This window comes from Coturnix japonica, chromosome 3, assembly GCF_001577835.2.
Source record: "Coturnix japonica isolate 7356 chromosome 3, Coturnix japonica 2.1, whole genome shotgun sequence".
Classification (NCBI taxonomy): domain Eukaryota; kingdom Metazoa; phylum Chordata; class Aves; order Galliformes; family Phasianidae; genus Coturnix; species Coturnix japonica.
The window spans coordinates 24,229,103-24,242,864 of NC_029518.1; the positions used below are offsets into that span (position 1 = coordinate 24,229,103).

The 13,762-nt window shown below is 44.7% G+C and overlaps 1 protein-coding gene across 1 annotated transcript; it reads right to left on the bottom strand.

Annotated features, from left to right (window-relative positions):
• Positions 1-1,362: 1,362 nt before the first annotated feature.
• CALM2 (calmodulin 2) lies at positions 1,363-13,526 on the bottom strand. The gene is made up of 6 exons (XM_015857489.1): positions 13,365-13,526; positions 9,426-9,456; positions 5,029-5,172; positions 4,848-4,954; positions 3,825-3,960; positions 1,363-2,610 (listed from the first exon to the last, which is right to left on the bottom strand). The coding sequence occupies exons 1-6, from the start codon at positions 13,365-13,367 to the stop codon at positions 2,582-2,584; spliced, it is 450 nt and encodes a 149-aa protein (XP_015712975.1). The 5' UTR covers positions 13,368-13,526; the 3' UTR covers positions 1,363-2,581.
• Between the last annotated feature and the right edge of the window lie 236 nt (positions 13,527-13,762).

The window sequence follows — 13,762 nt, forward strand, 5'->3', positions numbered from 1 at the left end:
TCATCCAGAGCCCTGTTCAAGGAAGGTCAGTGAGAACCACTAGCCCAGATCTTCCATTTAAATTCTGAACGTGCAGTAACTCTGTACAACATATGCAAGTGTTCTCCATTTCAGGGAATTTGTGCTGATTGCAATGACATTTTTACTTAAGACATGCTCCTCCCACTGTGCAGAAGGAACTACAACCTCCATTTTCACTACAAGACTGCAGCATCTGATCTTGAAAACAAGCATTTCATTCACATATCAGAACAGTAACATTAGAAATGAAGCCTGCTCTTTTGTTGAGTCACAGAATGTTGAACAGTGAGCAGCTGAGACAGTGTTAAGGTCATCTTCTCAACCCATTCATTCATAGTCTTCACCCACTCATTATACAAACGGCAACCATCTTGGCCAAGGCAGTCTCTCAGGAAAGCGAGGCCCCTTCTCACTCTTTTCACTCCAAGTTACACATCCAAATGCATGCTGAGATGTAATAGAAGACTGTGGCTTACGACACTTTCTAGGCTGCTGAAAGACACTGGATTGGCAAACAGCGCTGCTAGTCAGACCCCTGCTTACATCCCTTACCTTAGAAGCGACGCTTCCAGTAGTCCTACAACTCAATCTCTAATGCAGATTCCAGAACCAAGCCAGATTCTCCTCATCCTATACCAGTTGGAAACCAACAGCTTATTTCCAGCTGCTAAGCCACAGGATGAGTGCTGGCTGAGTGGCCTTTCCAGTTCCTGGTATTCGGCCTCCACAAGCTTTGTGAATCCAATTGTCAAGGTACAAACAACTGAAGGCATTGTGATGTATGCGATTTAAACACTTTTGATAAGCCATGGATGTACTTGTAGTCCTTTGGAAGTTGTGCTTTTGGAGATTAGTGACCATGAACATTCATCAAGTATCTGTGCAATAAGGTAATATCAGCTGTCTTAATTCTGTAAGTATTGAGGTAACTGCTCTGCTGGAAGCAGTGGGGGTAATCAGGTGCCAGAACCCCCCAACTAAGACACTCCCATAGCATATATAAAAATCAGACAATTCTCATACTGCATTCAGAGGCAAAATAACACGAATAGCCTCTGCCATGTCTCTGAGGTCTTGGATTTACCCTTGGTCAAAAACCAGGTTTGTTTTCTATGTCAGAACATTTTAATTGTCAACAAAAAGGGGCACAAGCAAAATAATGCTTACTAGCAGATCAGGAAGAGAAGGTTTTCCTGACATACTTTGAGTTGACCACATCCTGAAAAGCAACAGACTCAGACATGGCAGTTTCAGAAAAGCCCAGGTGTGAGACTATGTTACCCCAAAGGAGCAGCTGACAGGGAATAAAGTCCAAAAAATAATTAAAAGAAAGCAAACAGGTTTAGTTGTCTGAACAAGGAATTTTAATTTTAGGTCAACTATTGAACTAGGTCAACATCCAGTTCACAATGTCTACAGATAGTGGGCATAGCCAGTCACTATGGTAAGTATATTGAAGCACCGAGCTCCACACAAGACTGTAAAATACATTTTAAACTACTAGTAAGAAAGCTTCTTCAAGTCAACAATACTAATGAAGGGCCAGAGTTTACGGTCTAAGATTTCACCTTCCAAGCTCTTAAGACAGCCAATCCATCGCATAAGCAAATCAAACTGCTACATACTGAAACACAGAGCAGCAACTGTATTGAACAGATCCTGTAAATAATTCAAGGATACATTGAAACAGTATGGGTAAATTGTAATTTTTTATTGGAAAACAAATATACAACTTGGAATGGATTTGAGGCAAATCGTGCCATAAGCAGATTTTTTTTTTTTTTTTTTTTGAAAATAAGTGGCTAAACAAAGTTTAAAAAGCATAGTAACAAGAGGAGAAAATGTTTTCTGGTACAGGACCAGCAGTACAAAAAAAATCGTGTACGAGTACCTGGATAATACACCCGTTTTGCATTAGTGCAACTTTTAAGATTCATATTGTTGACTGTCAACCGTCCACAATGTTAAGACTCCACATTTCAACAACGTGTTACAGGTACGGCCACAAACAAGTTACTATGAAGTAAGTCAGAATGCTTTCTACAGTGCATTAGCCACATACGCTATTCATATGGTTTTATCCTGAAGTCAACTGCAGGAATCTTTAACCTCAGTCATCAAAAGCAGAATAAACTCTTACACACTGGAAAAATAGAGTCAGCATCTTGCTTTAAATCAGGAACTGCTAATGCATGGTAAAACCTAACTTACTTGACGTAACTTGTTACACCAGTCATACCTAAGTCTTCTAGAGAAAGCTATTTTTAAACAATCCAGATGTTCCCTCATTTGACCAACTCCATCTACCATTAGATGTGCAGAAGGGCTTAAATATCCAGAGTAAGCCACATGCAACATTTGTTACTTAGATCAATTTTCCAAAAATCAGAACAATGACAGTAAGATAAAGGAGAAAAACATGGAGGAATGGCCTTCTAATTACTATACATGCATATTCTTTTGACAGTAAGGGAAAAACCTTTTACAGATAAGTTACAAACAGAGAAAAGGCAAATAAACAATTTTGTACAAGAAATTTAACACATTCTGTACAACGTCTTCACTTCGCTGTCATCATTTGTACAAACTCTGCAAAAGGAAAGAGTTCATAAGTTACTTAGAGGAAATACATGAGCTGCAACATCTGGCAAGTGACCTGCCTCACTAGTAGCAAGTTACGTTTCAAAATGTCATTTCCACACACAAAAATCAAGACATTTCCCTTTTCTACCAGTCGTGCCTATGAACCTCCTTTAAAAGAAGAAAATTAACAGCTCAAGGCCTCTATTTCAACAAGACCGTCAGTCCACCACTAGGCAGGTAGGCTGACTTCTAAATAAGACTGTTCAGAGTCATCTCCTGTCAAACTACAGTCACTCTTCACATACCAAGAAAGGAGCCAGTTCTGCTGAAGTCACTGTCAGCTACATACATAAAACAGGTGTGGTAACACTGGCTTGGACTTCACAACAGAATAGCTTATGCCCTACTACTGCCTGACAAGCTTAAAGCAACCAAACCACTGCTTACAGAACACAGGAAATTAGTTACTACAAAGTATGCTGCTTGCTTACCTTGCTGAACCACAAACTCAGTTTAATGCCAGGCACAACAATAAGGTTTTAATGAGAAGCCACACCTACTCCTTGGGAAAAGTGAAGCGATTACCTGAAAATACCCTAACTTGTATTTCTAAGATGCTTGGAAAGCTATAATGAAAGCAAGGCTTAGACAGCTTGCGTGCTCCTCAAAAGAGGAAAAAAAAAAACAAACCTCCTTTTGCTTGCGTAAGTTTCAATATGACAAAAGAGAAGTACAAAGTTAATGCTGCAGCTGATTTGTGTTCAAGTTCATTTTAAAGGTTTTTAAAGATTGTGAAATTGATGGGTATTTCACAGGCTCTTCCTCTTAATTTCTGAAGTATTAATGAAAGATTAGTGACTTGCTAGAGGTCAGACCATTTACTTTCCTGATGTGGTTTCAGATCAACGTTTGTTAATAAACAGAACAGCATGTGGAATAACTTAACTAGCTTTCTTGTACCAATGACTATTAATATTAGAAAGTCTGCTGTTGTTTTTTTGTTATTTTTTACACTGCACAGTTCACATTTGTTTTAGGAACAGAAAGTAGCAGTAACCCACTCAAACCTATGTATGTACTAGAAAGATGTTAGCTGGAAGAGGCATTCTAACTGCTGAGAGGACCTTCCCTGTGAATGCTGTTCTATTTAAACTGCAGTTAAGCAGCAGCTACATTCACCAGCATGGAAAGTGCAACACAATCTGTTAGCAGCTCCTTACCTTCATAGTTTACTTGACCATCACCATCAATGTCTGCTTCCCTAATCATTTCATCAACTTCTTCATCTGTTAGCTTCTCCCCAAGATTTGTCATCACGTGACGAAGTTCTGCAGCACTAATGTAACCGTTACCATCCTGGGAGGGGAGGAAAAAAAAAGACATGTCTACTCCAGTTTCCCTAAAGCACAGCAACCTGAAGATACAGCTCTTAAGATCAGCATTGAAGTTAACACAGTTTTAACCACTAACAACTGCAGAAAGCAACAGAGAGCCAGAAGCATATCTTATGTGTTATGTACTGCCCAGGATCTCAGAGGGTAAGTGGAACTAGGTGAGATTTAAGGTCTCTTCCAGTCCAAGCCACTCTATAGATCTATGACTACACAATCTTAGAGAGGTCTTTCAGAAAGAACCAACACAGTTTACCTTGACTGTCCTGTCCTGAGGCATTACCATCACCAATGGCAATAAACACCTACTCTGCCATGGGCCATTTGGTTCACTGGTCTATTTCTCAAACCAGAAGCAGTTTTTCTCTCGCTTTATGGCAATCCAGCATAAAACAACAAGGCCTTCACAGGCCACTTTTACAAATCCCACATCCTAGCTAGGACGGAATATCACAATGCTAGTGCATACAGACTCAAAGCTGCTTTTTTCTTCCCCACACCGCACAATACTTATGAGTTCTCTGATTAAAATTATATTTAAGAAGCTGATTTAACAGTAGACAGCAATTCACTTAAAGTTAACAACTCAAAATACAATTACTCAATTCCCCTGCAAGCTGACAAGTATTTAGGTACCATAGGAAGCAGAACAATACAGCAGATCACTACTGTCACCCACAATGACTCATCTGACCCTTGGGTATAAAACCACAGTATACTCAAATCCAGCACGACTAGTTAACCTCCTAGTTCTAGATGGTAGACTGCAAATGCCCCTAGTTCACTAAGGAATCTTATCAGAAGTCCAAACTCTTCTACCAGAAGGATTTATTGAGACAAACATCTCAGTACCTTGTCAAACACACGGAACGCTTCTCTAATTTCTTCTTCGCTATCTGTATCTTTCATTTTTCTTGCCATCATTGTCAGAAACTCTGGGAAGTCAATTGTGCCATTGCCTGCAAGATAATTATTTTATTAGAAAAAGCACTTCTCAATGTTTTAAGTAAACAGCTTCCCATTAAGATCTTACCATCAGCATCTACTTCATTGATCATATCCTGTAATTCTGCTTCTGTGGGGTTTTGACCAAGTGATCTCATCACAGTCCCCAACTCCTTCGTGGTTATAGTACCATCACCATCCTTGTCAAATAGTGAAAAAGCTTCTTTGAATTCTGTGCAACAACAAAAAGGAGTTAGTGCTTTCAGTTTTCAAACAGAGCTTACTTAACATTTCAGAACTACTGCTGTTTATTGGAGCAAATTGTAAAAACTGAATCCATATTCTTAAAGGTTTTTATTGGAGAGCACAGAATGCCAGAACTAACATCAACAGGAGCTGATGTCCTGATGCTCATGTTTCTACCAGCCTAATCAGCACATTGTGGCTTGAAGAAAATGGAAGGTCATCCATTTCAGAACTACTCAGATGTTCCTAGAAACCACCTTGAAGAATCCCTGATACAGAGCTATTCCTTTTGGCTATCAACTAGAGTATTCTTGGCAGGAATTGTTTCCCTTATGAAAAAATAGAGGGAATTACATAAAGGAAAAGCTTGGAAGTAGTACTCAAAATGCAAATGTTACAGCTAAATAGCAATTCTATTACTAATAACAGACTATTCAATAGGCAGGATGTAATTAAGACTCAATGTAGAACAGCTTCACTGCAACTCACTTCTGCTGGACAAGCAACTCTGAACAGCTACTTGAAGCCACAGCCTGCACACTTGGCCATGCCTTGTTGAAAAGGAACTACTCTCCCACTGCAGCTTTACAGTCTATAACTACCCAAAGCAGCTTCAGTAATCACTTGTTCGAGGGGAAAGGTCACCGCAAGCACAGCAATTGCTGCAAAGTTGCTTGGAAAACTGCTTTAGCCCTACGAGATCCTGAAACAGCCTTCAGTTGAACTAGTTAAAAGCAGCTGCAACACTGGCTGTTTTTCAGTGCTACTTCTCAGGCCCCTACAATAGCTGTACTGTCGCCAGCAATATTAATACAGGCATAACATGTTTAATTGTCTAGTCCAAAAATGGAGTTGGTTTTAATCCATGCCATCTGTTTGTCTTCAGCTACAGACCTTCAACTATTTCACTGGACTGCAGCCGTTCACAGAAAAATTACAGTTAATCATGAAAAACTGATTTACTCCCTTATGCCATTTAGATCCTTTTGCAGCATTGGAGGCACTCAAGATCGTGCCACCTTTGGAGAACGTTAGTTAAAGAGCATTAGAAATACTTCCACGAATTAGGTTTTTTCCCTAGATGGGAAATTTCCAGATGGTGGATTTCCCAGATCTGAATTAGTCAGGTACAGCATAAAGCCTGCATCCATTTCGTACCCTGAAACACTTGATATGAGATACAAAATGGCAAGCGTTGGAATGGCAACTAAAAAATGCTTTTGATAGTTGATGGATGCAGCTATCAGACCTGAATCATTGCCAAGTTCCATTCAAAAAAAGAAAAAAAGCAACTCTTCAACATCTTCAGCTCCAAAAGCCAGATCTCATTGTTCAGCACACAAGACTTAGAGCAAGGCTATCAAAGGACCAGGTGAAATGGTTCTTTCTGCATTGTGATTGTAAAAATATGGGTTTAGAAGCCTACCCAAACAAGAAGCTACACCCTGTACCTACAATAACTTGCAAGTAGTCTTCAGGACTAGGTTCCACATAGTTTTAGAGGCAAACAAGTTTGCTAGGATCAGATTTTACACAAAGAAAAGGCTTTCTGGTCAAGCCCAGTAGCAATGACCATCGGCTGTCATCATTCAAGAACCTCAGAAGACAGTTTCCAACAAGCTTCAGGTACTGAAACATTGCTCAAAGCAGCCAGCTGTAACCTGCAGCTATAAATGAAGGCAGTACAGACTGCCACTGTAATCCAAACATGAAGCAGTCTACACACTACTGCAGCAATTCCTGCAAAGTCCAAATAGTTGCTTTCTGCAGTTCAGTAGTATACCCTGAGTATTGACATGAAACAAAAGACAATTCAAGATGGTGTAGGCTGAAGAAATTATAAGCACCATTCTACTCAGCCTCAGCATAACATCACTTCCCTTCAGTTCACTGCTACTCTCACTCTTGAACAGTTCAGACATCTATTTCCAAACTTCCACAGGTGAATGAGAATTGCTCTCTTATGAACCACCAAAAGCTTGTAACTTAAACATGAATATTTCTACTATGAAATAAGTTTTAAATAGCCATTGTGGTCCGATCCCCAGAGGGCTATTGCACACTAAGAACAAAGTGCAACAAAACACCATACATAGGCCTACTTGTTCAGAGAGTCTATTTAGAGACCTCTGAGGTCTGGTGGAAGGAAGAATTGCTTACTGCATCAGCTGCCTTGGGTCAAAAGTATCTTTAAGTTTTCTTAGCCATCCACATCAAACAGTTCTGACCTATTTACCTTGTAATAAGCTTAACCAAAGGGATATCAACTTGACCTGGCAAATTCAGTTCTGAATGAAGCTACAGCTACCATTCATACTCTGTACACCCTCAACTTGTGAAGTTAAGTCATTCACATAACGGGCCCAACAGGTGGTTTTGTTGCCTCTGCCCATAACCCAAAACTCCAGCCTTACAAGAAGCAACAATTTCCAAAGTTCTCACAGAGCAGAAGTATATGGAACCTTGAATTGCATTCAGGTGAATAAGAACTATTTGAGAACGTCTCTTTAAACCTCGGAGTACTGTCTGCATTTTACTACTTATATTCTACTCAGTGTAAATAAGTCTGTCTCTACCTTTACTACTGTTTTCTTAAGCCCATCTTCAAATCAAAAGCTAAATAGCTTCCCAAACTGAAATGGATTAGCAAGGGCTCAAGACTATCACATAACCACAACCCTTGTCAATCACTTGAACTGTACTTTAACAGTTTCCCCATGCAAAGCAGTGACCTTCACAGAACACTCAGACATCCGCAACTGTTGCTAAACATTAAATGTAGGTGCTTAGCAGACAAGCAGCAGCCTTATGTCTTTGCATCAGAGGGCGATGGTTTTACTTGCAGACATTTACTTCATGACATGCCACAGCTGGACTCAAAGTGACGGGCCACTATTCTTCCCATGCAGATGAAAACTCTATTCTAGCATGACAAGCTTATTAATACCCACTTCTGGCTCCAGGAACTACTATACTATCATCAATAATCCTGAGGTAGTGTTAAGAATAAGCTTCCTGTTTATACTCCATAATCAGCTAGATCAACTAATAAAGCTTCAACAGTTAAGAACCGAAACAATGAACCATTATCAAAGCAGCAGCAATTGATAAAGCCTGATCCCAAACCCCTTAAAGATATGCAGGCAACTCAAAAAAGTATGTAGCTGAACTAGATCTGACGTGTGCTTACAGGACAGCACCATGGCAACACATAAACAGACTAAGAGCTCTCCACAAAACCATAATAGTCTCTTATGAGTTAGAGCAAGCTTCTGAAGTCTAAAAGCCACCAGAATATTCTTGCCCTTAAAATTTAGCAGTTAAAGTAAAAACAAACTAGCCCACTTCTGTTTAATAGCAACTTTAAGAACCACACCACAGCTAAGTACCAAAGCCTCTCAGAGGCTGAATGCTGGAGCTGGTACCGAACTTCATCAGCTGAACCCAAACATCCTCTAATACCATTGCACTGACAGGCAGGCACACAGACACCTTAATATTACAGCTACACACTTGTTAGTTCAGGAAAAAGAAACCAATGGAAAGCATGCACAGCAAGGCTGGGTTCTGCATTACCAACACATCGATAGGACTTCGGGTTACAGTTACTCAAGCTGAAATCAATCTTCAGAGAGAGCAGAAACAGACACTACTTTTTGCAGGGTGCACAAGAACGAGCTCAGTCTCAGGGGGCCAGTACTAACACTTGGGAGTTACAGCTCTGCATAAGCATTTCAGAGCATGCACCAGACCTTCACAACAGTCCAAGCACACAATACAGTTCCAAATATGGAATATCAACAGTTATAATGAAAGCACTGTGCTGCTATCTGAACAGCTAGTCTGAAACACCTCCACTGACACAGGAGACTAACAAGTCAATTGGTTTTGCCTTCTGCTAGAAGAAGGCTGCAGATTCCAAGTTTTAAACCACAGACTTCCCCCTACCCTCCCCCACAACCCACACACTTGTTTGCACTTCATCTTCCGAACTCCAATGAGTTCCACTGCCTACAGAACTACCTACAACTGCTTCAGCAGACGAAACTTCAAACTCCTTTTATTCATTGTTGTTTTACACAATATAAGCCTTTAAGATTCAGGCAGTAAGTTACAGCATCTGCCAATTCCTCCTCAGTATTTACGAAAGCGAGGTAACTTGCATAACATGGGCTGTCACTGGATTAAGAGATGTGGCAGGTCAAGCAGGAGTATCAGCACAGCGTATGAAAACCTCACCTGCAATCTGCTCTTCTGTCAGTTGATCAGCCTGCAATAGAAGAGAACATCATTACAGTTGCTGCAAAATTTCAATGTGAAGATACATATTTGTAGCAGCCTTTGAATCCGGTAACTTCCCCTTGGGATCTGCATTCAGCATTTGGAAAGAACCGCAATGAACACAGCTCAGAAGTCATCAGGATCGCCTGCTAAGAACCGGCCGGTTGTCTTCATTTCCTGACCCTGTAAATACCAAGAATGGATTTCCATGCACAATTACCCAAGCTACGTTAGGAAACCCAAGGCCTGCAGGTTCCCCCAGATCAGTTTAAAGGGCTCATTAACACACCGGCCCATGAGAACTTCCACTAGACACTTTCTATCTAGCAGCAGTATCCCCCTACAGCCTCAATCTAAGGTAGGCTCTTGTCTCTTCTCAGAGGTTACAGTCCTGTAACTAGAAAAAAAGAATTCTTCCCTAGAATAAAGTGCTCCCTGCATTAACAGAACCTCAGGTCCAAGGCAAGACAGCAAAAAAAAACAGAGTCGACATAATTAGTACTAACAGCTTCTACCCAATCTGGTAGTTTCCATGTATTTGCATTTTAGTTGCCTAGACTTTCAAACTTATCTACAGACAGCAGTGACACAAGGCAGCTTACAGAAACACCAGGCAAAGGCCCAGCACTACTAATGCTTTCAGGCTTGGAATCATTAGTTAAATAAGCACCACCTTATGCATTCTGTTGTCTGGGACCAGTTTAAAACCAATTGCATTTGACAACAAAAATCCCAGTCTTCAAGGCCAAATCCAACTAAGCTGCACTCTCTATAGAATACAAAGGTGTTTAGGAACAGTAGAAACATCTTCCCCAGGTATCCCAGTCAGCTGATTCTTCAAACAAGTCTGGGACAGCTCCATTTGAGTGACATTAACAAGGCATTCCATTTCATCAAGAAAATGAGCTCTTTACCCCATAAATCACTTAATAAACTTCATAATACCAACAAAGGCACCCCACTGCATCACTTCAGAGCTCCTTCAGTTTGTTCCCACTGCAATCACTTTATTGATAATCTTCCTATGATCTCTGCAATATCGACGCATTGTTTTGTTTTTTGTCCACAAAGGTTGCTGTACCCATCAGCATTCTGATGCTAGTGTAGTACTAGGGCACCACCTGCCCATTTGTGCTAATTTCAACACACATCACAACTCCACATTGATTAAACTGAGCTCACACCAACAGCTAAACTGCTTACAAGAAATATGTATATAGTAACAGCCCATGATAAGGGCAGACATGAGCAGTTTCTCACACAGCCTGACTCATCTACTCTAGAAATCAAGATCACAATCACAGGCAAATTCTAACAGACCAGCTGAGAAGCATTCATAGCTGTACCATTCATAGCTGTACCATTCATAGCTGTACCTTCCTCTTGCTCCCATCTCAGCAGCTGTAGGCAGTATTTCTTTAATGAGCATCTCAAGAGCAGCAGCAAGACAAGCGAGGAGGTCATCGATTCCTCACCAGGCTTTGAGAAGATGCAAGCACCCTGCTGGATGCTCAGCAGAAGCAGAACACATTCCTGCCTGGCAGGAGCGGACCATTACCATGGACATGTACTTTCATGTAGTATTTACATTTCTATCACTCAAGTGAAGAGAGCTATGTGCTACATTTCCACGGGATATTTTTAACCCCAGAAAGTTGTAGATCAAGTGCAAGTAGCAATAACCTAATTTATTCAGGTCAATACTTAAGGGTTACCAAATTGAGCCACATCCTGATTTATATAAACAGTTTTATGTAAAGACATGACACTGAGCAGTGTTTAAGCTGCTAAGTGCTCCTGAACTTCCAACTTCCTATAGCCACGAGCCATGAATTGGGATGAGCTCTGTCACCGGCTTCAATAGGTACGGCCTTTGTGAAGAGCACAACGCTTACTAGAAGCCATAGGTACAGGCAGTCGAAAGATAAGCGAGGAGGTGGGGCAGGGCTGAACAAACACCATCTGCACTCCGCAGTGCTGGGCACTGCAGGGAGCACTGCGCAACAGCAGCCAGAGGCGGAGCCTGCGGGGCAGCCACCCAGCGGGCAGCGTGCAGGCAGCAGCAGCCCTCAGCACCAGATCCCCGTACCGAGGTACAGGCCGCTGGGTGCCTGCTGGAAGGCCTTCGGGATGCAGTTATGTCCTCACACATCATAGCAGTGGCCAGCACACGCACCTTCAGTAACACAGACTGATTCCAATCAGCCACGTTACGACCATCCTCGCTTTAGCTCAACATGCTTCTTACATAAAGCCGACATCCATCTGAAAGCCTCCTCTGCAACGGCTGGGAAACCATCGCAGCTCGGGTATCGCCCTCATCTCCACTGCAGCATTTTTACTGCAGTACCTCCCCTCCCCCATCATGTCAGGGGCCTGACAACGAATCCAAGTTGCCTGGGGAAGAGGGAGCCGCAACGTGCGGCAGAAGCAGCCTCTGGAGGTGGCGTTTCATTCCAGCCCGAGCTGCTACGCAGTAACCCGCCCGGATATCCCTCAGCAGATCCACGTTTCACTAACACTGCCTGACACGGAGCTAGAGGCAAATCACACAAGAGATAAGACGGCTCCCTTCAAAACCTCGCAGTTCGGTATAGCTCAGATCAAAACGGACAGCTCTGTTCTGCCATAATTAACCGAACAACACGAACCACGAGCACAACACGGGCTAAAGTTCCACGTAGGGCATGTGGGCTTACAGCGGGCACAGCGTTGGGCACAGCGTTCCGCTTCCCCCCACACATCCAGCGCTGGCCCATGAGCCCCGAGGCTGAGCCATGACCGCGCCTCCCGGACACACCCAGATCCACACAGCCCTCACTGCAACATACTCCATTTTTGGTTCTGTACAGATGGCCACGGCCAGCCAGCCCGGAATTACCGCTCTGCACAGCCAGCCTGCTGGTTATGCTCCCAACTGAAGGAAAGAAGAACGAAAAACAAGCTTCTGTCCGTTTAACTTAATTAGAGCGGCTGGAAGAGCGATCTGTGCTCATCTTTCATTTAACGCAGCGGGAGTCCATCGCGGTCCGATTCCTTAAAGGCACACAATGAATGAACGCGGTCGGTCGGACCGCACCTTCCCTTAACGCAGGGCTGGCACCGAGCAGCCATCGGCGGTGGGTCTGCGACACCATTATTTTCAACATCCGCTCGTTTGAATACAACGACCGAACCCGTATCCTACGCACCGAATTTCAAACGACTCCCCAATCACTTTTACCTCGACACAGTCGATTGGAATCCTAAGCAAACGCCAAGGCTAAAAAAAAACTACGCTGCGTTCGACCGAGAAAACGCAGCACTGTCCACCATAACGACCCACACGGGGAAGCACAAGGGCTCAGAAAGCGAAGCGCCTCGCAGAGCAGCAGCAGGGCGGCACCGCGGCCTCGGCCCCACCGCGGGGTCGGCGGGATCCTCCACACAACCGCACAGCGCCGGCCCCGGCCGCTCCGCAGGGCAGTTAGATACAGGCAGAGCGGGTGCCGCCGTGGCAACCCTCCCCCCTCCTCCGCCCTCTCCTCCCCGAGAGAACCGTTATCCGCCGCCCCCCCCCTCCCCCCCCCACACCCCCACCCTCCCCCCCTCCACCCACCCACCCGGCGCGCCCGACATGGCGCCCGAGCTCGGGGCGCTTTGAATTTCGAATCCGCACCAACGCCGCAGGGCGGGAAGGGACCGAGCGGGACTCGCCCGGCGCCGCTTCCTCCTCCGCGCGGGTCGCTCCGACCGGGACCCTCCGCCCCTGCCCGCAGCCTCACCGCACCCCAACCTCACCGCACCCCACCTCGCCCCGCAGCCCCCCGCCTCCCTCTCTCCCTCCCTCACCCCACAGGCGCCCCCACTGCCCGACCCTCCGCCCGCAGTGTCCCAGGCGATGCCCCGCGGACTCACCATGGTGGTCGGGCCCGGCTGCGGGGTGCGGTGGGATCTAACGGCTGCACGGGACGCACCGTGGACCTGCCCGCTCGACGGCTCGCCTCACACTGAGCCCTGCCCGGCCGCCAGCCGTGCCTCATAAACCGCCTCACAGCCCGCGCGGATCGCTCCGCGCCGCTCCCTCCCCCCACCCCTCTCCCCTTCAGGGAACGGCGCCGCGAAACGAGTCCCGGCTCCCCGCGCTCTGCCCGCCGATCCGTCCGGCTCCCCAGCCTCTCCCCCTTTCTGCCCCCGGACCCCCGGGACGCGGCGCCGGGAGGCGGGGGGAGAAGCGAGGAGGGTCGGACGGTGTCCGAACGCCGGCGGTGGGTGGCGGAGGGGCGGCCCGAGGGACTATTTGTCCGAGCGGAGGA

What these genes read in the sequence shown, in the direction of transcription:
- CALM2 (XM_015857489.1), bottom strand. An exon ending in GACAGAAGAGCAGATTGCAG is followed by an intron (nt 5,173 to 9,425) that starts GTGAGGTTTTCA and finishes GTTGTTGCACAG; the next exon opens with AATTCAAAGAAGCTTTTTCA. An exon ending in TGGTCAAGTAAACTATGAAG is followed by an intron (nt 2,611 to 3,824) that starts GTAAGGAGCTGC and finishes TTCCTTTTGCAG; the next exon opens with AGTTTGTACAAATGATGACA.